Genomic DNA, 23,171 nt, shown 5'->3' on the forward strand with positions numbered 1-23,171 from the left:
TACGACGGACCGTCCGATAAGAAATTCGGGTCGGACTAGCAGTGCCATTGCTCGTTCAACAAACCGAAACCGCTCATGCATGCAATCAGCTCAGCTCATCGGACCACCAAATTCGGAGTAGAAAAAAATCCAGAGAACAGAAAAAAAAACTAAAGTAATAGCATTCTACCATTGTGCATGGATTGTCTCGACTCCACACCTTTCTTACTACATTGGCATTCTTGCCACACTCTAACACAATAAAGACTGTTCCCAAAAAAAAAACACAATAAAGACTATCCTCCTGTGCTGTCCAGTACACTGCAGGAAGCACCAGCTAAGCCTGCTAAAAAAAAAGCATCATGTGTGCCTGCTCATCATGATCATCCAGTTTTGAACCAACGGGTAGACATGTCTAGTTCTGGTAAATACTCAGTGCGTACCACATCCAAGTGGTGTACAAAGTCTTCCGCCAGGGCCTGGATACCCGCAAGCACGGCTCTACAATGCCGATCTCCTCATTCCTGTTATAGCATGTTCAAAACAATCAGATCTCAAAGGAAAACCAGAAGATTGATACAGGCACGGCTCAATGGCATTATTGACGGCCGTATTTTCTTCTTTTATATATATAGAAAAGGTGCACTAGTAATCCGAGAAGCGAGGAACATGTGAAAAATCATATGGTCAAACCCCAAAGAAAACACCGTAAGTGGTTAAAAGTGACTCCAAATAAATTTAACAAAGTGATTATTCAAAATTAGCATGCCCTTAGCATTTGCTTTTTTATATACAGGATGATCAGGGTGTATTTGCTTCCACAACTTGTAAAATCTACAGCAAAAATGTAAGTCATGCAACAAAGGCGATAGCAGCTTACTGTTTTTTTCTTTGTGCTGAAGATTAGAAAGGGCAACAGCAACTTCTGCACCAAGACGAGCATTGTTCTTAACAAGTGCAATATCTGAGTACCACTAAGGAGAATTTCTTAACAAAATGATCTGCAAAATCTGCGGAATACAAGCCGCTACCCTAAAACTCAACTCAATACATTGCACATGGATTATGCTACGTAATCATCCTAGAAACTATGCCATGGATTATGCAACTAAAATTATAGGATACTGGCTTCCAAGGAAGATCCTCCAGTTAGTTCTTTTACTCTTTCAAGCATGAACGGAGTAATCGCATTTCCTATTATCTTTTTTTCCCTGAAAAGTGAGCAAAAAATCATTAGATGCCATTTTTATATCATTGTCAGAAGTGCGGATGTTGACTGTACTCTGCGTCCTCTAGAGCTTTCTGTATTGCAGACTCTATAATGTTCCCTGAAGCTGCATCCTGTGTGGGAATTGGCACTGCGATAAGGATCCCAGAACCTAGATCAAGGTTCTTGTTTGCATCTGCACCACGATTGAATCAAAACTATTAAGCTGCAGAAAACTCTAGACTTCTAGAGCTTAGACCCGCTGACAACCAAGATTCTAATCAGTGTGGTAGGCGCATTGAATCACACAGGGTCAAAAGGTTCAAAGAATTGATTGTGGAGGTTGGCTGTTGGAGTTATGCAATATGATCAAGTTCTGCGCATTAGAATAACCCAATCATTCTGCATGACCCTTTCTGGTTTTATATATAGTTTACAGTGCATATACTTGGTGCTACTATCTATGATCAATGTTAACACCGGTAGTTCTCTCTGTGAAATTAAGAAAATAAGACAACTCAGGGAATAGGAGGCCGTTGGTGGATCCGGTCATTACCAACGGTTCATGTGAGATTGATAGTCTCCAAGATAATGTGAGTATGAATACAAACAAAATATGCTGGATGTAACTACTCACGTATTATTTTGGCACATTCTTCTGGAGAATCAACGCGACATGGTACCTGCATCAAGTAACAAGTATATGCATAATGCATCAACATATATCCAAAACAGGTGTGTCTCATGTAAAACTTGCTTTGAATGCAAGAGTTTTTCAGAAATTTCACAAGGAACGATTTCAAATTCCACTGGAAAAGTACCCCATGTTCCAAATAGAGCCCAACTGCATATGTAGGCATTCTGTGTTGTTAAAATAGTAAACGAAAGGTCAAAGGATAGTGCCAATTAACTACAGGACCAACAATATATTACTCAGTCATTTGTAAGAGGTCATGTTGAATAGCTAAGAAAACTCTGAAATGCTTCAGACCAACAAAGGCGTAGAAGCACCAGAAAATCCTGCTAAGCTAAATATAAAGGAGAATCCAGACTTGCTAGTTGGCTTAGCACTTTACTGATACAATATATGGCTGGAAAGTGTCAGAAAGGTTGTGCCTTAAAAGCTTCAAGCTAGCTAAAAGCAGAAAAATTATGTTAAACAGGTTGCCAAATCTGCCCTCAAGGGTACAATCTATGGTCAGGACCACAACATTGGGGGGCATTTAACTTTTTTGGAATGATGAACAATTTACAATTACAGGTTTTTTTCGAATACACAAAATTAAGTTTTTGGAAAATCTAGCACGAGCTGAATCATGTTATTTAAGTTAATCATTGGTTGAGATAGAAGCATTTAGCTCTTTCAACTGTCTGACAAAAGATACATACCAACCAAAGAAATATCTTAAAAGGGCGTACCCAGTGCCGTAGGCTTCCCGCACTGTGCGGGGTCTGGGGAAGGGTTGTCTTTAAGCCTCAAGCCTTACCCACACAAATGTGCAGAGGCTGGGGCTCGAACCCGGGACCTTCCGGTTACAGACGGTAGGCTCTACCGCTGCACCAGGCCCGCCCTTCCAAAGAAATATCTTACAGAAGCAAAATTATTTTACCTGGCATCCACTAATCTCTGTGAAGAAAGCAGGAAATTCATTGGTTCTGTAAGCAGCAACAGTGACCCCTTGAGTTTCCTGTCACGCAGTCAGTGAAGATCACATGACTGAACATGGAAACAATATAGTACCATGAACAGTATCTTGCCAAACCACATGCGAGTTTTCTAATATATATCTCATATGAAGCACCACCTAACTACTCGAGTGCCGACGAACATAAGGCAGCATTTCTGTGCAAACTTTGATCAGAATAATGTGCTCAGGTTGTTCGGTATAAACAGGACCTGAAGGGTCCATGTGAAATACCAAACACAAAGTTCTGAATCATGTTGATTTGATAACTTCCCGGTTGAGTTAGGTACTACCCAACGAAGAGAGGAAAATGGTAGAGTGGTAAGTGGTGACAAAAGTTGCAATTGCATATGAACTCATCAATTTTTGCAGCAAGTCATTTTTAGTTATTGTGTTCCTACTTTCTATATCCTGCTTTAGTTTGCAAAGTGATGATTTCATTTCATTATTCAATAACTGTTATGCGCACAGACATTCACAAGGTCCGATCCTGCTTGCCACATTTTTGTGCTCATAACAGTAGCAGAACCCAAAAGACAATCCTTAAGTACAGCCTGTCCATATCTAGCATTTTAAAACAGCTAAAGAGGAAAATAGTTCTGCATATAATCACATAAATTGCAGATCAATCGGTTATTCATCGAAGAGTGCGAAGTGCAATAGTACCAGGTATTCAAGTGTCCTTGGTATGTCCAAAATGGACTTCACGCCTGCTGATATAACAGCCACAGGAGTCTTTCCAAGTTCAGTTAAGTCTGAGGAGATGTCCATAGCTGCATCAAAATGGTGACTCGGTCAATCAATGCACAACTTTTAATAGCTTTTTCCAAAACCATCAATAAAACTAATATGCTTGAGGAAGTCTTTTGAAATCAGAAAAGAACAAGATAGTAATTCATAAACTTACATTTTCAGAGTCTAAACGCATCAATCTACAGATTTTCTAAAAAAAACATCAACATCCTAAATGAACTAGAGACTGAAAGAATTAGATCATACAACAAGTGATATATGTGCTGAGAAGTGTCAGTGCATACAGCAAAATAAGGACTCCCTACGCAACTGGAAGATGCTTACTTTGTTCGCCATGTCTATGCACGCCTCCTATTCCCCCAGTTACAAAAATTGGTATGCCAACCTGAATTTGTAAAATGCTCAAGTTTATATGGCTAGTTGGTATGAGTGTGGAAATTCTATCAGACAAACAGAGAAAAACAAGACGAGCATGATGGTTTGGCAAGGGACCTTGTGAGCAAAGAACATAGTGGCAGAAACTGTTGTTGCACCATTGCCACCAGATGCAACCTGTCAATAGGGGGGTAAAGAAATTAAGGAAAGCAGCAATATAGGATTATCTAATTAAAAGAAGATGCTTAAACACAGAGGAAATACAGAAATAAAACAGGAGGCCATGGCCACCCAAGTTTGGCTGTCGTAACTCAGATGTCATGCATTAAGGATCTCCATTGCTTGTGCTGCTGCCATACGAGGCATTTGAGTGATTACAGTGCCCTTTATTGTGACAAGGACACGAGAACGGCAAATAGAGTGATCTGAGAGTGGAAAATGTGTAGGGTGCAAGGTAAGGTACTCACGACATGTGCAATATCCCTTCTAGCAGTCTTGTGAAATTGACTTCCATTAGTAGCCAGTCTCTTTAATTGTTCACTGCTGAGGCCTATTATCATGCAAACAGTGTCAAAGATAGATGCAAAACTAACCGCAAAAGCAGGAGGGGTTGGAGCTAGAAATTTGCATAGTATGTAGTATGCACTACGTAGACCAGGACATGTATGATTCTGATTGATAAAGGGATGTGAATCGATTGCTCGAATGAAGCAACATTTACAGTCCCATGGGATCAGAAATTGTGGTGCCTAATAGCATGAGGGTGTTATTAGGAAGTCTGGGATTAACTGAAGCGACAATGTTGACAAGGTAGCCGGGCCAGGAGGAGCAGTAACTGAAGAAGCAGAACAGAGAGAACTGACCAACATGTGGGACTCCATCTAGGATGGCTATGGTGGCAGGGATAGCCCCAGTGTCCCTGACGACGGCCTCCACCTCCACGGCGGTCTGGAGATTCTTGGGGTACGGCATGCCTGAATGGAATCGAAGGAATGGCACTTTTGATTGCGCCATGCGAGCGAGGGGAGGGCAGAAAGGGAACCGGAAGGGGAGGGTAGAAGCAAGCTGACCGTGGCAGATAATGGTGGACTCGAGGGCGACGACCGCGCCGCCGCGGGCGAGGGCGGCCGCGACCTCCGGCGCCACCGCGATGGACCTGTCGAGACAGGGACGGGGGGGGGGGGGGGGGGGGGGCGTACGGGATCACGGGAGGAGAGGAACAGGAAGAACGAGGCCGTCCGCCGTCAGCGGTCCAGTCCAATCTTTGAGTTGGTTGGTTGGGCTAACAGTTTGGGCCGGAGCACCAAGTTGGGCTTGTTTTTTCTTCTTTTCTTTTCTTTTCTTTTTCTTTTTTTCCCCCTTCCAACAGCAAAGCAACATGTGGCTGTGGCGGTGGCGGTGGCGGTGGCGGTGGCGGCATATATTCCCACTGCTCTGCTTGCTTGGATCAGCTTACGACGGACGATCCTCTTTTTTTCGCCAAAAAAGGAAGGAAAGGCATCGAACCGATCCCCCCTTCACCACCATGCCCTTTCTTCATCCCTTGTGTAGCTGTGTCTGTGTGATATGAATATAGATATATATACACATAAATATATATGTATTGTCGATCACATTCACAGCTCTAGCTCTCTGCTGCTCCCAATTAGAGTAACTAACTGCCTGCTGCCATGTCCTCGTCCTGGCTCCACTCCGGCCGCCGGGGGGCTCGCTCCTGGAAGCAGAGCTGGACGGCACGCGCGCTCTCCTCCTTCTCGCTACCGCCGCCCGGCCTGCTCGCCTTCTTCGCCATCGTCGTCTTCTTCCTCGCTGTCTCCAGCTGCGTCGACTACAAGGCCATCGAGCGCCGCGCCGAGATCGGTGCCCGCGTCTTCGCCGCGCCGCTCGCCCTCGCCGCCGCCTTCCTCCTCTTCGCTGCGCTCAGCTGGCGGCGCAGGTACTGGACCACCAGGAGGCGTGCCCGTGCCCACCACCACCACCTGACGACGGTGACGCCGGCTCCGGCTACCAACTCGCCCTGGGGCGTGGCGCTGGCGGTGGCCGTACTGCTATATCAAAGGCACACAAACAGTTACAAGATTATTGTATAAACTAGAATATCACCCTCTCAACAACATACAATAAACTATAAAACAAGAATGCACATGGTGGAACAAAGCTCGGGTGCTTGTACAATCTCGTTACATAAGGTCGACATAGATATAATTGGACATCAACACGGTATGCCATTCATAGCAGTCGTCCCGCCAAGTAGGTTGTGGGTTGTTTCACAAAAGAACAATTTTGTTCTAAATTAATATTACTTTAAAGGAAAATTGTAAGAAATGTAACGTTTCAAATATTGCAATAGGCTATCGACTTTCCAAGGGCTGTTGGCTGGCCGATAGCACCTACTGGCATCTCTTTAACCTATAGCTAGTTTGGCTTTTTAACACATATACATTTAGATTATTTATCCTCATTCAATAACCTAAAATAAATAACAAATATATTTTAAAATTTATCAAAGTTTATAAAACACTATTTGTCTATGTTCCATTTTGCATATAGGTCATCTGCTAGTACAATATAATTGGTTTCATTTAATTTCAAAAGTATTTAAATGTTTTATTGACATGCAGTGTTGGAAAATAGAAACATAATTTAAAACTAAGGAAAAATTATGGTGATTAGTTCATATATATCATCTATTTACTTTTATTTAATTCAACTCTTAAACATACAAAGCTTTGGAAACTGCAAACCGATCAGTTATTATTTAACCTTCCAAAAGAAATAGCAAACATGCTCCAAAATTCATCAAACTTTTCGAACATATTATGTGAAATATGGATGTTCCATTTTGTACACTAGACACATGTTGGTTCTATATAATTAGCATTACCCAATTTATAAAATGATCAAATGGTTTGTAGACATGTACAAGCCTAGTCGGTCAGCACATAACCGGCATCATGTTGGGCTTTGAGGTGGACCCAGTCAACCGACATCAGCACATAACCCATCCTGTCAGCTGACCCATAACCGGCCCACATAAGTGCCAACCTAGCGCAGGCCTGACAGTAGGCGCAATCGGCTGAAAAATATTCCGAAAGAACAATATGCTTGCAGCAATCTTCACATCAAAAACGTCATCATGGGTTTTGGTACATAAATGTGAAACAGAATGTTCCAAACATATATTTTTTAAAATATAGATAAGGTGGGACCAATAACACGATGAACATGGATAATTGTTACTACCTCTATTTTAATAATTCACCTTCAAACACGTTGGGATACACGCACACACACATCTATTTGTTCTTTACCTTCTCCAATATCACCTAAACAACAGGCGTGATTTGTTATATATGTTCATCGTTGTTTTCCTCTTTGAATGGTGTGCCTTTCGGCAATGCTTTTTATTTGTCTTCTGATGGTAGTTGGAGTCTGGAGAGGAAGTGTGGTGATAGATATTGTTGTTTCAAAATGGTGAATTAAGTTTGCTAATTCATGAATCAAATTAGGGGTGGAAGCGGGGCTAGGGGAGCTCCAGACCTCCTACCGGTCTAATGCTCATGGATCCTTTCTAAACAATTTTTTGACATGAATCATGGAGAGAAAGAAAGAAAGAGAGAGCTGAAAGAAGAAAAAGGAGGATGAGGTGGACAAGGTCTCCTAATCTTTTAGGCTGAGTTCGCCACTGAATCGAATTATTAGTCATAAGATAATTTGAGATTGCTGACAAATTGAAACCTCAAAGCCGTTTGAACCTCACTGTGAAAGTTGAAGTGCCTTTGAATTGGAAACCACTTTGACCATAAAGCACTCAGAATTGGACGGTGCCTCCTTGTCCGGGCCAGTAGGGCCCTATAAGTAAATTGTACCGGTGATGGAGGACCTGCGTGCATTTGGCGCCCAACCATCGCGTACTTTGGCAGCAACTCTCTCCCCGCGTCCCAACTCTCTTAAACCCCCAAAAACCAAAATAAAAAATCCCCCTTTCTTCCTCTTCTCGCCCGCCCCGCCCCGCACCGCCCCGATAAGAATCCCTTCCCCTCGCCGCCGCCGCCGCCGCCGCTACCGCCGCCGCCGCTTCTAGGGCTCCTTCCTCTCGCGCCTTCCGGAACCTCCCCTGGGCCCCTCGATCCCCGCTGCGTCCACAAGCTCCCGCCCCTGCTCACTCCACCCGCCGCCGCCATGGCGGAGAAGCTGAGGGATCTGAGCCAGCCCATAGACGTGACGCTGCTCGACGCCACCGTAGCCGCCTTCTATGGCACCGGATCTAAAGAGGAGGTAATCTCTTTCGCCCGCCCACTCGCGGATTGCTAGCGCTCGCTTGGTCCGCGGCGGCCCGGACTTAGGGTTTACTTGCTTTGCTCAAGCTTCTAGTCTCCGGCGTCTTATACGAGTTCCGCGTGCTAAATGCTAATGCTACTTGTTTTGCTAAACTGGACTAGGATACTTCGGGTGGTTAGGGTTTCTGTCGGTGAACAACAGTCATAAGGTTTAGCGTCAGCTACTGATTACCTGCTTTATACATTGACGCTAGTACAGAACGCCTAAGCGTTAGTATAAATGCAAACAGTTGTGATTCTCCCCCTAGAGATAACCAATACCTCTCTATCTCATCACCAGAGGTCTAACATTGTTATTGTGTTCGTTTCTAGCTTCGCCACTTTTTTGACATTGTCTGCTAAGTATCTGCTGCTTTTCATTTCAGAGGAGCGCAGCTGATCAGATACTTCGTGATCTACAAAACAACCCGGACATGTGGCTTCAAGTAGTGCATATTCTACAGAATTCTCAGAATTTGAACACCAAGTTCTTTGCCCTGCAAGTAAGTTTATCCACCCACTGGTTATGTTTATAAAATGCGACAGTCGTCTGTGACCAAAGGAAGATGATGCCTGTATCCATAATGCAAAAAACATCTCAATTTATAGCCCTCAAGTTAAAGTACTTGCTCGTATAGTCGTCTTTGGCAAAGTTCATTAAACATTTTCCTTTCAGAATGCATTGGCGACCTAAATGACAAGACATTTGAAAAGTACCGATTTTGACATATTGGAGCATATAATTAGTCTTACACTTGATGGAAACTTACAGGGTACTGTTGTGTTGCTGATACATATGAAACTATCTTTTTACTCACAATGACCATCCCCTCTTTCCATTTACTTCCAAATATAACTGCTACTGTGTCCAGCTGCAAATTAAAAATACCTAATAAAGGTTTTCTATCAGGATTCACACAATTTTTTGGTAACCATATTCCAATATAGGACAAATGAGTCTTTTCAGTTCTTGCTTGGTTTGATGTGTTGTTTTGTCCACATAAGTAATCTGTGGCGATAATTGGGCACATGACGCATACAGCGAAGCTAAGCGATTGTCACGCACAAAGCTTTGCAAGATTTCTTCTGATGTAGGAGAATGAGCCAAAATTAGAAAGCATCAAGGATTTAAATAGAAGCTAGCAGTTAGCAAGTGGGTTAACGGCCTCAGCACTCACATCATAAAAGTGGGTGGTCCCTCTAGAGCTTTAGGGGGGCTCATGTCGTGTGCAGCTATTTTGAACACTAAGCAACATTTTTCAGTCTACTCAGTATGCATGTGCACAAGTAAACTACTCATGCCTGTATAGTTGGGGTGTCTCACATATGCTGATTTTGTATCAACATTCATGTAGGTACTTGAAAGTGTTATCAAGTACAGGTGGAACGCATTGCCTGTTGAACAACGTGATGGCATAAAGAATTACATATCCGATGTCATTGTGCAGGCAAGGATGAGTACTGTTGTTTTATGAAAATTATGATGGTAGTTGATAAATCTGATCCATTTGAGTTTTTCCTTTTTGCACTGCCCTTTTTGTGCTATCAACAGCTTTCCAGCAATGAAGTTACCTTTCGACAGGAGAGGCTTTATGTCAATAAACTCAACATTATATTGGTGCAGGTAAGCTGTAAATTTAGCCCTTTTATCATCTTGGTACCAGGTCATCTAAATCACTTATGAATTTGATGTTCTTCTTTACCAACTGTGATGCCTTGTGTTTCGATTTTGTTCTTTCTCACGGCACATCCTTGCAATGTTATAGGTCCTGAAACATGAGTGGCCTGCCAGGTGGTCATCCTTCATCCCTGATCTTGTTGCAGCAGCAAAGAGTAGTGAAACAATATGTGAAAATTGCATGGCTATATTGAAGGCAAGTCAAGTTATTTTCTCTGTTTTATTTTCATTTTTCACATTTTTTCCTCGGATGCTTAATTTACATATTGAAATGGTTATTGACTATTCAATTCAACAACTTGCAGCTTCTAAGCGAAGAAATTTTTGACTTCTCAAGAGGTGAAATGACACAACAAAAGATTAAAGAACTGAAGTCTTCACTTAATAGGTTGGATTTATTCTCAGCTTCTGTATTAGGCTACCTTGGAGATTCTAGTTTATATATAGTTCTTCATGAAGATCTTTTATGTGACATTTTGTATTCTTTCAGCAGAAGTACTTGTGTTCTAACTTAGTAACCAACTTTTCTTTGTTGTTCAGTGAGTTCCGGCTCATTCATGAGCTATGTTTGTATGTCCTATCTGCAACACAAAGACCAGAGCTCATTCGTGCTACATTGGCGACACTCCATGCTTTCTTGTCATGGATCCCTGTTGGGTTCATCTTTGAGTCACCATTGGTATGCGTATGATTGTTGAACTTGAGTTATTGAATGTCAACTGTATCTATGAAAAGCTGGGCCTTACCCTTTTCTTACCTTTTTATTTAGCTGGAAACCCTACTGAAGTTCTTCCCTGTGGCTGCTTATCGGAATCTTACACTTCAATGTCTATCAGAGGTAAAGGAAACCTAATGTTTCTTTGTCTAGTTTAGCCCACTATTTGGGAGCTGAATATTGTGGATGTTACAGTAGCCTGTCACTTCTGCATTGATCTGTTTCATGGCTGTTTTAATTCCTTCTCTGATATATCGAGCTACCTTGCAGGTTGCTGCTCTTCAGTTTGGTGACTTTTATAACATGCAGTATGTGAAGATGTATACAATTTTCATGATGCAGTTGCAGGTAAAAACTTAAAAGACATTTGGTTTTTTTTTTTCTGTTGAAGAAATTTATGTGCCTCAAGATTTCATGTATTTAAGTTTTCACCCTTATGCATATAGGCTATTCTTCCTCCTGAAACAATACCAGATGCCTATGCTAATGGCTCCAGCGAGGAGCAGGTAAAGTATGAGTATTTAGCCGTTGTAGTATATTCTAGGAGTCCATATGCCCTCTATATTTTTGTACAACATATTAATATACCCCTGTTATGTTCATTGCTGCAGGCGTTTATACAAAATCTTGCGCTCTTCTTCACATCTTTTTTTAAGGTACTGCATCCTGAATACTAGTGACTATCAAGTATGAGATCATATTTAGGCTAATGGATTCATAGATTGTTTTCTAAGATGCTGTAACTAAAATGCCATATTTCATATTGCAATTTATCAGCTTTTGTTGCATGCCAATCTAACACTAGGAAGAAACAAGTAGAGAAATGGTAATCCGAATGTGAAGATACTCCATAGAAGACGAGTCTCCAATTCGTCTAACCCTTCGTTTTCATGGTAAATGCAGAATCACATGCGTATACTGGAAATAACTCCAGAAAATAGAGCTGCTTTACTTCTGGGTCTGGAGTACCTAATTGGAATTTCGTATGTTGATGATACAGAGGTTTTCAAGGTAGGAATGCTGAGATATATTTGTCATACAAATACGGTGTTGGCAAGATCACCTTACGGCACTGGAAAATTTACAGGTCTGCATTTTCTTATGGAACTTTACAGGTCTGCTTGGATTACTGGAATGTGTTTGTCTTAGAGTTATTTGAAGCGCACAATCAAATGGAGCCTGCAGCTGCTGTAAGCATGATGGGACTTCAGGTGCTTATATTTAATTTTTTATTATCTTTTGTAACATTACCTGAATAAATAAATAGCTACTTCTACTTTTTTGTCATCCATTGTTGTGACATTTCTTCAGTGTCTTTAACCCTTTGTTGATCCAATATGTAGACTGCCTTTCTTGGTGCTCTGTTTTGTTATTGTTTCATCCTTCGGTGCTTTCTACTTAGCGTTTTGTGGTTCTAAATTCTGAATTTCTCATTGTAGGCACAGATGGTTCCTGGAATAGTAGATGGGACGGGCACAACAGTTCAACAGAGGAGACAGCTTTACTCTGGTCCACTCTCAAAACTACGGATGCTGATGATTTGCCGGATGGCAAAGCCTGAGGAAGTATTGATTGTTGAAGACGAAAATGGCAATATTGTACGTGAGACAATGAAAGACAATGATGTTCTTGTTCAGTATAAGGTTAGTAACAGGATTGCCTAATAATCTTCCACCCTGCAATTCATATGCTCTGTACTTTGTAACCTTCCAACTGATGTGGGAAATGCTTTGTTCTTTGGTGGATAATATCAGATCATGAGGGAAACACTGATCTATTTGTCTCATCTTGATCATGAGGATACAGAGCAGCAGGTATGCCTTTCTCATGGATGGATACTTTTTATATGTAAGAACAAATAGAACTACCTATACTTGGTGCTCAGAGTAAATATCCATGTTAACATGACATAAGCTGTAGCTGAAACATGAATGAAGCTCGTAACAAATGGTGAAATTGGCATATCGTAGTTACATTGTAGTAAGTATTTTCATAATTAGAAGGCCTGATTCGGTGTAGCAGTGAAGGTCATGGGTTCATGGTAAAGTGTAGTTCTTGTTCTATTTTCCGTTTGTGAATTTGAACCCAGCACTCAGGGCAATTTATCTTGAATTTCAGATGTTAAAGAAATTGAGCAAGCAATTAAATGGAGAAGATTGGAGTTGGAATAACCTCAATACTCTATGTTGGGCAATTGGATCGATATCAGGTTCTATGGTTGAGGAGCAGGTTCGCACGTTGTTCTGTCTCTTTTTCCTTGTGTCTAGGAAGTGTTTTTGGAAGTATCGATCCTTCACTAATGTTAATATAACTGCAATGTGATGTACTTACATTCTATTTTTTATCTCACGGATCTCTTGCAGGAGAATAGATTTCTGGTTATGGTTATTCGTGATTTGCTAAACCTCTGTGAAATCACCAAGGGGAAAGACAATAAAGCTGTGATTGCAAGTAACATCATGTAATAGAGCATTTCTCTGTTTTATTGTTATTTATCTCATGTGTATAAATTATGAACTATGGATTAACTGATTTCTGACTTCATTGCTAGGTATGTTGTTGGACAGTATCCAAGATTTCTCAGGGCTCATTGGAAGTTTTTGAAAACTGTGGTCAACAAATTGTTTGAGTTCATGCATGAGATGCATCCTGGAGTTCAGGTCGGTGCAAGAGAACATTTTTTTATTGTCTATTTAGTTTTTGGCCACCCTTAATTCTTTTGAGCATGTGGTAAACGAGTCTCCTGCTTCTGTTTGTATCTTCTCTCTTGTTCAATATTTGGGCCTCCACTTGCATATGCGCATAATTTGTAGTCCTTCAGTAGTATGTCTTCAATAATACCATATGTGACACATGCTGTGTGGCTTGTTGCAGGATATGGCATGTGATACCTTCCTGAAAATTGTCCAAAAATGCAAGCGCAAATTTGTCACACAACAGGTAAATCCAAGAATTCCGCCAATGGTCTATATGATGGTACTTGTCTTTTCTTATTGTCTTAACGGTTAACATCTATGGGGTTGGTTCAATGTACTCATCAAGGCCTATAAATGCTAGTCATTATTACTTCAAGTTGGTTTGTTGAGTTCATGCACCAAAAGATGCCGTATCTCTTTGCTATCTGCCTATCTGTTGATTTTCATGTTTGAGCATTTTCTCCAGGTTGGCGAGAATGAACCATTTGTTTCTGAACTTCTGTCCAACCTTGTTACGACAATTGCTGATCTTGAGCCACATCAGATTCATACATTTTATGAATCAGTACGTCGAATCAAAATGAATACAGTTTTGCACAATATTTTTTTTTATCCATTATTAATATTTCCTAACACATTTTCTGCACTAACTATTCAGGTTGGCCATATGATACAAGCTGAATCTGATAATGCTAAGAGGGATGAATACCTCAAGAGATTGATGAGCCTTCCTAATCAGGTTTCTTGTTTTGCATTCTAGCATGCACATTGGCTCTATCTATGGATTCTTCTTGAATACAATTTTGAATTGGTTACCCTTTGGTCTTATGATTTACAGAAATGGGCAGAAATAATTGGACAGGCAAGCCAAAGCATTGATATCCTGAAGAACCAAGATGTTATCAGATCAGTTCTCAACATCTTGCAGGTAATGTAATGGAGGCTGAGGGAATCCCATTTTACTTTCGTTGCCTTATTCTATAAGCTTCAACAATGCTGGGCAAATATTGCTTTAAGTTGCACATGATGCTCTGCAACGGTCAGCATCTGAACAGCCTATGAAGTGTTTAGTGGAGGCCAAGCAAATGCATTTGATTGTGCTAAGTTTCTGTCTTGTTGAGCCCCAACTTTTTAATGTAAATGGCTACTATCTGGGTTTTGGATTCCATGAGTTTTTTGGCTGGCGCCCCACCATGTTTGGAACAAGATTTTAGATGCATTGGTGTAACAGCTGATTGCTGTTGTGAAGTTGAATTGTGGCTATTCTGAATAGGTTCAATGAATGATTATCTGCTCTGCTTGTTTACTTTGCTAATATCGTGATTTTTCTCTTCAAGTTATTTGGTATGCCTGCACATCGCCAAGTATGGATTGTTTTCATGTGGTTGCTTGACACCTGAATGCATGTTTCAGAAGTGTTATTCAAGTCTACCATAGCTGTTTAATATGGCATTTTCACCAGAGCACTATTTCACACTATCAGCAACTATCTTTTATTCACCATTGCATGTTCTCAATTTGCGCTAAATTGAAACAGTGTACTTTGATTTTTTTTAGGTTTCCTTTCGCCTTGCATGTATGTCTACTGGGGTACTCACATTACACTGTTATCTGTGCTTTTCAGACAAACACAAGTGCTGCCAGCTCCCTTGGGCCGCACTTTTTCCCACAGATTTCACTAATTTTCTTGGACATGCTAACAGTCTACAGGTATTTAATATTTACCGCATTGTACATTATTAGCGTTTTAGGTGGTATCTACTATGGTTAGATGCTAGGTATGAAAAGAGCACTTGTATGGACTGACATTGCCTTGTAGTTGTGCCACCATGCCCAACATTTAGGCTGACTAGGCATTATGTAGTTACGTGACAGATCTGCTGAGGGCAAGCCTCCAATATTTATGGTGCTGGTTCTGTGGCCCCGCCCACTACATTCTGGCCCATAATGTTTTTCTTATCCAGTCCAGGCTTAAATTTGCTGAAAGATAATAGTTTGCCTTTGACATATATCTCACCATGCCTCCTCTTTTTTTTGTTGTTGTGATAACACGGGTGCCTTAATCTCCTTATTTCTTTGAGGCTAATGTTTACTAGCTAATGGACCTTTTCCTTTTTGCCATGTATTTCATATCAGAATGTACAGCGAGCTTGTATCGAGCACAATTGCTGAAGGAGGACCCTTTGCCTCAAGAACATCATTTGTGAAACTCTTGAGGTATGAGTTGTTGATTTGTGTACTTATCTTTTCGATTTTATTTGATCTTTATGGGTAATTTCCCAACTTATGAGCACTGCCATAGGGTTTGCTGCTGTTCTTGTTTACTGCAGCACATGAGCAGTACTCGTGATACTGTAGCAAGGCCTGCTGGTATTGCATTGGTTAGCTAGCGTAATGACTAGATAAGATGAATAATGGAGTTGGATATGTAAATAGAGGTTTTTACCTGTATACAATTATAGGAAGCAACTTTTATAATGGTATACAGGTAAAAACCTCATGTAAATAAGTCATCCATTTTTACAAAGCATCACTAGGATAAGAACTGCTGTCACCATTTTGTTTTTTACATAAATGTCCCTGAAATGTAAACAAGAATTTGAATCTCATTTTGTTTTTAACTTTTTTTTTGTGACAGATCTGTCAAGAGGGAAACCCTGAAATTGATTGAGACTTTTGTAGACAAGGCAGAAGATTTGCCACACATAGGGAAACAGTTTGTGCCTCCGATGATGGATCCTGTTCTTGGTGATTATGCTAGAAATGTACCTGATGCAAGGGAGTCTGAAGTTTTGTCATTGTTTGCAACAATCATTAACAAGTATGTCTGCTCTTTGTTGTCCATTGTGTGTCATGTAGTTGCACGGGTAATTTTTTAAGAACTTTTGAACTAAGTTACACCTGACAAATTGAAATGGTTTCTGTCGTGGTGTTGCAAACCACGGCCGGGTGGCGGAAGGCACCCGTCCTAGCCCAGAGGGTGTGTACTCAGGGGGTAGCTAGTCTTAGATCGATCTCCCTCAAGAACACAAGAAACACAGCAGGATTTAGAGTGGTTCGGGCCGCCGGAGCGTAATACCCTACGTCCACTGTGTGTTGTATTGCCTTCCCACACGTCCACTGTGTGTTGTATTGCCTTCCCACGAGAGTGAGGAGGTGCGAGAGCTTGAGTCTGTATGGTGGAGATGTATCGAGAGCCCGTGTGAACCTGTGTTCTAGCGGGCGTGCTCTCCCTTTTATATGTCCAAGGGGAGCACGTACACTGAGCGGGGCCCCGGCAGGTGGACCCGGCGATGTAATATAAACTACACTTTGGCCTTCAATGCCTCAGATCCGGAGATCTTGTCGTCGGCTTCTGTGCGTAGCTTCTGACCAGGGATGGTCTTGAGTTGTCCTGTCAGAGTAGAGTCTAGTCTTTGCAGCCGCGCGTCGAGGTCATGATGAAGCGCCGAACTACTGACTCAGTCCACTGTAGCAGCGTGCACTGTTGCTTCAGTCAGTAGCTGGTCATCATGACTCGTCGCTCATGCGCGCGGCGCTGAGTCTTTAATGCTTGTCTTGGTAACTGACGAGCCGCCTCGGTATCTGGCGATCCACAGTGTGGACTGACAAAAGCTGCCCCGTGCCCAGAGGCAGCAGAGCCTGCCTCAACCACTCGCACTTAATGCGGGTGGGTGAGGGAGCTTCCAGCGGAAGGCTTGCGCCCGCGTCCGCGTGACACGTGGTGGCTCCGGACCCCTCCCGAGCAGCTAGCTGAGCCGAGAGCTCACGGGGGTCCGGATAGGCACGTGGAGGTCCCGGACGCATCTGCGGGAGTCCGGATGGCACGTGGAGGTCCCGGACCCACCTGCGGGGGTCCGGGTCCGCGGCCACAGGTGCTGAGCATTTCCACCTCTGGGACACGTGGTGACACCGGACCCGTCCCCGAACGGGAAGCGGGTCCGGGACCGTTGGTCCGGTGAGATGGAGTCGGAACCCAGGAGTCCGGCTGCTCAGCTCCTTAGGACGTAGTTACGGATAACTACGCGAGTCTTGGCACAGTAGGAGTGGGTACCCCAGTTGCAGGGTACCGACAGAGGCCCCCGGGCCCGCCTCGGGAGAGGCGACGAACCCGCAGGTGGGGCCACTACTGTGAGCAACTTGGCTGCTTCTGGCGCCCAGCGGTGCGCGCCGCAAGGGTTTTGTCCTGCATCGTCCATCCTTTGGGTCACCTGCTGCATCATCACGTTCGGACCTGCACATGACTCAAGGTAGATGCTTAGTAGCGTGCCCACGGGTCCCAAATCCTGTTGGCTGTAATCCTTTGAGATAGACAGCTAGGTTCAGTGAACGGAGCTCAAGGGGCCGGCCTTTAGGTTAAGAGAAAGTCCGGACCTCCAGGTTCCCAGTCCTAGGTATTACGGCACTCATTCACAGGAGGTGGTGCGTGCAGGCTTAGGGTACGGAACCAGGCTAAGCGGCTACACGGCTCCGGACCTCCCCGGAGAATGAGTGCGCTTCCCTGAACCTGCAGGTTCCCAGGGGTCCGAACCCCTCTCTTCCATGAGGGGTCTCGAGCTAAGTCACTAACTAGCCAACTCAATTCGGACCACAATCACCGCACAAGAGTAAGAAGCCACGTGGGGGTTAGCGCAAACAGAATGCGTAAATTGAAATTGGAATGTAACATCCTTAGAGGCGAACTGAGAATAAACTTTTCCTCTATAACTAGATGTACATGAGATGTGCGATGTAAGCCAGAACACGGGTTTATGAGGCCGGAGCTGTCCGGACCTCCGGGCCCCCAGTCTTAGGTACTACGGTACTCGCCCTAGGGAGGTAGAGCATGCAGGCTTAGGGTACGGAACCAGGCTAAGCGGCTACACGGCTCCGGACCTCCCCGGAGGGTGAGTACGCTTCCCTGAACCTGGTTCGCAGAGGTCCGGACCCCTCCACGGGGGAGGCTCACCGGACTGGACCACACGGAAGTACTACCTAGTTACAAAGGAAAATGTTTTATTCCCTGCTGGGCCTCTAAGGGTAGGACTTACAGAGATGTAGAGTCCGGGGTGCAACCGGAGTCGGCTTTCCGCCGGAGAGAGCCACCAGAGTCGGCTTAGTGCGACCGGAGTGGGCTTTTCGCCGGAGCGGGCTTGGTGCGACCGGAGTCGGCTTTCCGCCGGAGCGGACTTGGTGCGACCGGGGTCGGCTTTCCGCCGGAGCGGGCTTGGTGCGACCGGGGTCGGCTTTCCGCCGGAGCGGGCTTGGTGCGACCGGGGTCGGCTTTCCGCCGGAGCGGGCTTGGTGCGACCGGGGTCGGCGTTCCGCCAGAGCGGGCTTGGTGCGACCGGAGTCGGCTTTCCGCCAGAGTGGGCTTCCTCACATGAGTGAGGTATGCTGCGAGCTGTGATTTGTCGCTCCGCCGCTCGCAGCTTGTGAGGGGGCCCTTGACGGGCGCCCTGACTCTTGCCGACGTGCAGCGCGCGCCGCTGCCGACGGTGGCTGCTCCACGGGCACGGTTGCCCCTGGCGCAGGAAGGCGAGAGGCGTGTGGCGCGGATGACGCCACACCCTCCGTCATCTCCACGTCGTCGTGGTGGTGGGAGTGCTCAACCACCCGAGCCATGGAGATGGGCAAGAGATGAGCTAAAACTAGCTAAAACACCCCTACCTGGCGCGCCAAATGTCGTGGTGTTGCAAACCACGGCCGGGTGGCGGAAGGCACCCGCCCTAGCCCAGAGGGTGTGTACTCAGGGGGTAGCTAGTCTTAGATCGATCTCCCTCAAGAACACAAGAAACACAGCAGGATTTAGAGTGGTTCGGGCCGCCGGAGCGTAATACCCTACGTCCACTGTGTGTTGTATTGCCTTCCCACGAGAGTGAGGAGGTGCGAGAGCTTGAGTCTGTATGGTGGAGATGTATCGAGAGCCCGTGTGAACCTGTGTTCTAGCGGGCGTGCTCTCCCTTTTATATGTCCAAGGGGAGCACGTACACTGAGCGGGGCCCCGACAGGTGGACCCGGCGATGTAATATAAACTACACTTTGGCCTTCAATGCCTCAGATCCGGAGATCTTGTCGTCGGCTTCCGTGCGTAGCTTCTGACCAGGGATGGTCTTGAGTTGTCCTGTCAGAGTAGAGTCTAGTCTTTGCAGCCGCGCGTCGAGGTCATGATGAAGCGCCGAACTACTGACTCAGTCCACTGTAGTAGCGTGCACTGTTGCTTCAGTCAGTAGCTGGTCATCATGACTCGTCGCTCATGCGCGCGGCGCTGAGTCTTTAATGCTTGTCTTGGTAACTGACGAGCCGCCTCGGTATCTGGCGATCCACAGTGTGGACTGACAAAAGCTGCCCCGTGCCCAGAGGCAGCAGAGCCTGCCTCAACCACTCGCACTTAATGCGGGTGGGTGAGGGAGCTTCCAGCGGAAGGCTTGCGCCCGCGTCCGCGTGACACGTGGTGGCTCCGGACCCCTCCCGAGCAGCTAGCTGAGCCGAGAGCTCACGGGGGTCCGGATAGTCACGTGGAGGTCCCGGACGCATCTGCGGGAGTCCGGATGGCACGTGGAGGTCCCGGACCCACCTGCGGGGGTCCGGGTCCGCGGCCACAGGTGCTGAGCATTTCCACCTCTGGGACACGTGGTGACACCGGACCCGTCCCCGAACGGGAAGCGGGTCCGGGACCGTTGGTCCGGTGAGATGGAGTCGGAACCCAGGAGTCCGGCTGCTCAGCTCCTTAGGGCGTAGTTACGGATAACTACGCGAGTCTTGGCACAGTAGGAGTGGGTACCCCAGTTGCAGGGTACCGACAGTTTCATTACTATGATTGCCATGAATTTTCCTTTGTGTTAAAAATCTGATTACTTTCTGTGGATATCCTTCTTCTCACAAGTTACTGTGGATTTCTATTGCCACAATCTTTGCTATTTCTCATTAATATTATATGATTGTATCTTTGCGGCAATTCTAACAGTTAAATTTTTTCCTGCAGGTACAAAGGGGAAATGCTTGAGGATGTGCCTCGCATATTTGAGGCTGTTTTTCAGTGCACTCTTGAGGTAGTAATGCTATTCTTAAGTTTGCTTTTGTTCATGTACATCATGACGCAGCATTTGCTTATTTATTCCGTCTATCACCAGATGATTACAAAGAACTTTGAAGATTATCCTGAGCACCGCCTCAAATTTTTTTCATTGCTTCGTGCAATTGGCACCCATTGCTTCCAAGCATTGATCCAGCTTTCAAGTCAGGTTAGTAGTAGCCTCTTTTGTTTTCTGGTGTTGAGGTGAATTATTGATTTGAAATATGTCAACTTCATATTCTTATGTTTTTTCTGATTATTGGACAATCTTTTTCAGCAATTGAAGCTTGTGATCGACTCAATTAATTGGGCGTTCAGACATACAGAGAGAAATATTGCAGAGACAGGACTTAGTCTATTATTGGAAATTTTGAAGAACTTTCAGGTGGGAGAATATGTTCCATCCAGTGTTGTCAGCAGCCTTATGGAAGCTAACTATCTGATATGATGTCATTGCAGGCTTCAGGATTCCAAAATCAATTCTATAAAACCTACTTTTTGACTATTGAGCAAGAGATTTTTGCTGTCCTCACAGACACGTTCCACAAACCTGGTTTCAAGCTTCATGTTTTGGTGCTACAGCACTTGTTTTGTGTGGTGTGTTTATATTCATCCCCTCCCCTGTAGGCTAATATTTTATTACCAAATCTGTTCATCTGATTACCAAATCGCTAATATGTAGGTGGATGGTCTAACTGAGCCCCTTTGGGATGCCACTTCAGTACCATATCAATATACGGATAATGCTATGTTCATTAGAGATTACACCATAAAACTCTTGGGGACATCATTTCCTAACATGACGGCAACCGAGGTATATGATCGATCGATCACCGCTACACTGTGCTTGGGTTGTGCCATGGGTCATCACAAAACTAAGAAGCTTCCCTGGACAGGTGACCAAGTTTGTTGATGGCCTTCTTAGTTCAAAACATGATCTTCCAAGCTTTAAAAATCATATTAGAGACTTCCTGGTGCAGTCAAAGGAGTTCTCGGCTCAGGTAACTTCCTCTGTTTCCCTTTCCATCACCATTATCCTGATTATGATCTGTTTGAGGCAAACTAAAAGAGAGAAACGGATGCTCAGTGGGATGTCATACCACCACAACTAGGGATGCATTGCTTGTTTAATTTTGTGCAAATTTGTCTTCTGATGAATGTCTGCTGTTTCTCATTTTGTGCTTCCAGGATAACAAGGATCTATATGCCGAAGAGGCCGCGGCCCAAAGAGAAAGGGAGCGCCAACGGATGCTTGCCATTCCGGGGCTCATTGCCCCAAGTGAATTGCAAGATGAGATGGTAGATTCATAGTGTTCCTTGTTGTCAATTCAGGTTTCTCTAATCTAGCTTCCTGTTTGTTGGTCCGGCCTTGGAATACCTCTGGAGCCCTCGACTGCCAAGTGCCTGAGTTTTCTTCCAGGGTGGTGAAAGAAGGTGGCTGCTGTAATTTTATTTTTGGTTACCTCTGCTTGATGCTGATTCCAAGATTTGTGGTAGTAGCAAGAGCCGGGAAAGGACAAATCAGTTTTGCCGCTAGGGCTGTCTGAGACTGCTACTGGTTCTGTAGTTGCGATGGCTGGTTGATGTGTTAGCAGCAGCTCTTGTGCCTGGTGTACTTTGCTAACATTGGTGCGTGTGCTCAGCCCATGATATAGTATGATGGTGGCACAACATTGTATGTTTATCTTTAGTTAAAGTTTATAGATATCAGGACATTATTCAGGCTCATAGTAACCCTGTTATGTTTGTAGTGTGCTGTCCTGTCCTGTGAGATTCTCATACCCATTCCCTGAGCCCCCTTTTTTGTGCATTTCCATGTGTATGATTTGCTGCCCTTGTGTACCAAGGGTTGGTTAGGCCGTTGTATCAAGAAACTATTCTTTCAAATGTTGCCTCCTGGTCAGTTTGCTGAAGCGATTGGAGAGCATAAGTATTTCAAGACATTGTAAGGAATGTTCTGGGGTGTGTATGGATGATTGCTTAACTTTTTAACTGTCACCCTCTTTTGGCGATTGAATTTATCCCAGATTCACTACCAGTGTAGTAGATGTATGTAGATGTGAGTTGAGGCGATGTTGTCTATGTATATACGAGGATCAGCAGGGGGCAGGCAAGGATGCCTTTTTCTTTTGTGTTGGAAATGAATGCTTGATTGCATACATGTGTAGTGAGTGGATGGGTCCCTGTTTGGATGTGCAGCTGACCAATGCAAGTCAGCAAGGCAGGGGCGGTATTCCAATCAAGTAGTTGCGCTCGGTGGTGTTGACTAGGCGGCATGGATGCTTTTGAGTGAGGGTGTGTTTAGTTGGCGAAAAAGTTTGGATTTTGATATTGTCTAATTATGGATTAATTAGGCTTAAAAGATTCAGCTCGTGCTAATCAGTTAGACTGTGTAATTAGTTATTTTTTCAATTCTATTTATTGTTCATGCATGTGTCTGAAGATTCGATATGATGGGTACTGTGTAAAATTTTTTAGGAACTAAACAGGGCCTGAGTAGAGTAGAGATGTTGCTTGCTTTTTTTTTCTTTCTTTTTTCCTTTTGCTGCCTCCCAAGGTAGCTGGTAAGATGGATGATGTATGAATGCAAGATGGGATTCTTTTGCTGTTGGTCAAAGTAACAAAATGATGGAGAGATCGATCATGCAATGTCGGACGGGGACGGCACTAGAAGGGCACTAGGGCTGGGCTGCTAAAGAAAGAGGCCATG

General features: G+C 44.2%; 3 protein-coding genes across 3 annotated transcripts; 2 read left to right on the forward strand and 1 right to left on the reverse strand.

Moving 5' to 3' along the window:
* Positions 1 to 100: 100 nt before the first annotated feature.
* Positions 101 to 5,182, reverse strand: LOC120687425 (pseudouridine-5'-phosphate glycosidase-like). The gene is made up of 13 exons (XM_039969424.1): positions 5,070 to 5,182; positions 4,863 to 4,973; positions 4,467 to 4,549; positions 4,117 to 4,176; positions 3,949 to 4,009; positions 3,538 to 3,644; positions 2,797 to 2,874; positions 1,824 to 1,869; positions 1,262 to 1,382; positions 1,105 to 1,190; positions 860 to 943; positions 423 to 503; positions 101 to 325 (listed from the first exon to the last, which is right to left on the reverse strand). The coding sequence occupies exons 2-12, from the start codon at positions 4,969 to 4,971 to the stop codon at positions 481 to 483; spliced, it is 858 nt and encodes a 285-aa protein (XP_039825358.1). The 5' UTR covers positions 4,972 to 4,973; positions 5,070 to 5,182; the 3' UTR covers positions 101 to 325; positions 423 to 480.
* Positions 5,183 to 5,602: 420 nt separating this feature from the next.
* Positions 5,603 to 6,089, forward strand: LOC120693029. The gene has a single exon (XM_039976434.1). It carries the CDS (start codon positions 5,670 to 5,672, stop codon positions 6,087 to 6,089), a length of 420 nt encoding a protein of 139 aa, XP_039832368.1. The 5' UTR covers positions 5,603 to 5,669.
* Positions 6,090 to 7,942: 1,853 nt separating this feature from the next.
* On the forward strand, positions 7,943 to 22,453 carry LOC120687361 (protein EXPORTIN 1A-like). The gene is made up of 32 exons (XM_039969330.1): positions 7,943 to 8,277; positions 8,705 to 8,821; positions 9,674 to 9,766; positions 9,871 to 9,942; positions 10,085 to 10,192; positions 10,302 to 10,384; positions 10,537 to 10,675; positions 10,766 to 10,834; positions 10,982 to 11,059; positions 11,158 to 11,217; positions 11,323 to 11,367; positions 11,615 to 11,722; positions 11,827 to 11,922; positions 12,151 to 12,354; positions 12,466 to 12,525; positions 12,830 to 12,940; positions 13,075 to 13,172; positions 13,263 to 13,371; positions 13,586 to 13,651; positions 13,874 to 13,972; positions 14,066 to 14,146; positions 14,246 to 14,335; positions 15,032 to 15,117; positions 15,544 to 15,624; positions 16,046 to 16,228; positions 20,372 to 20,438; positions 20,520 to 20,630; positions 20,739 to 20,846; positions 20,921 to 21,058; positions 21,144 to 21,275; positions 21,358 to 21,462; positions 21,650 to 22,453. Exons 1-32 carry the CDS (start codon positions 8,182 to 8,184, stop codon positions 21,770 to 21,772), a joined length of 3,216 nt encoding a protein of 1,071 aa, XP_039825264.1. The 5' UTR covers positions 7,943 to 8,181; the 3' UTR covers positions 21,773 to 22,453.
* Positions 22,454 to 23,171: the final 718 nt, after the last annotated feature.

Source organism: Panicum virgatum, chromosome 9N (assembly GCF_016808335.1).
Source record: "Panicum virgatum strain AP13 chromosome 9N, P.virgatum_v5, whole genome shotgun sequence".
In the NCBI taxonomy this organism is placed as follows: Eukaryota; Viridiplantae; Streptophyta; class Magnoliopsida; order Poales; family Poaceae; genus Panicum; species Panicum virgatum.

Bases quoted from the DNA above. Each gene is read 5' to 3' on its own strand.
- LOC120687425 (XM_039969424.1), bottom strand. From the start codon at position 4,971: ATGCCGTACCCCAAGAATCTCCAGACCGCCGTGGAGGTGGAGGCCGTC. The intron at 1,191-1,261 runs GTACAGTCAACA...CTCACTTTTCAG, and splicing joins AAAGCTCTAGAGGACGCAGA to GGAAAAAAAGATAATAGGAA. The intron at 944-1,104 runs GTATCCTATAAT...AGTGGTACTCAG, and splicing joins AGGATCTTCCTTGGAAGCCA to ATATTGCACTTGTTAAGAAC.
- LOC120687361 (XM_039969330.1), top strand. From the start codon at position 8,182: ATGGCGGAGAAGCTGAGGGATCTGAGCCAGCCCATAGACGTGACGCTG. The intron at 10,193-10,301 runs GCAAGTCAAGTT...AACAACTTGCAG, and splicing joins ATTGCATGGCTATATTGAAG to CTTCTAAGCGAAGAAATTTT. The intron at 11,060-11,157 runs GTAAAAACTTAA...TTATGCATATAG, and splicing joins TTTTCATGATGCAGTTGCAG to GCTATTCTTCCTCCTGAAAC.
- LOC120693029 (XM_039976434.1), top strand. From the start codon at position 5,670: ATGTCCTCGTCCTGGCTCCACTCCGGCCGCCGGGGGGCTCGCTCCTGG.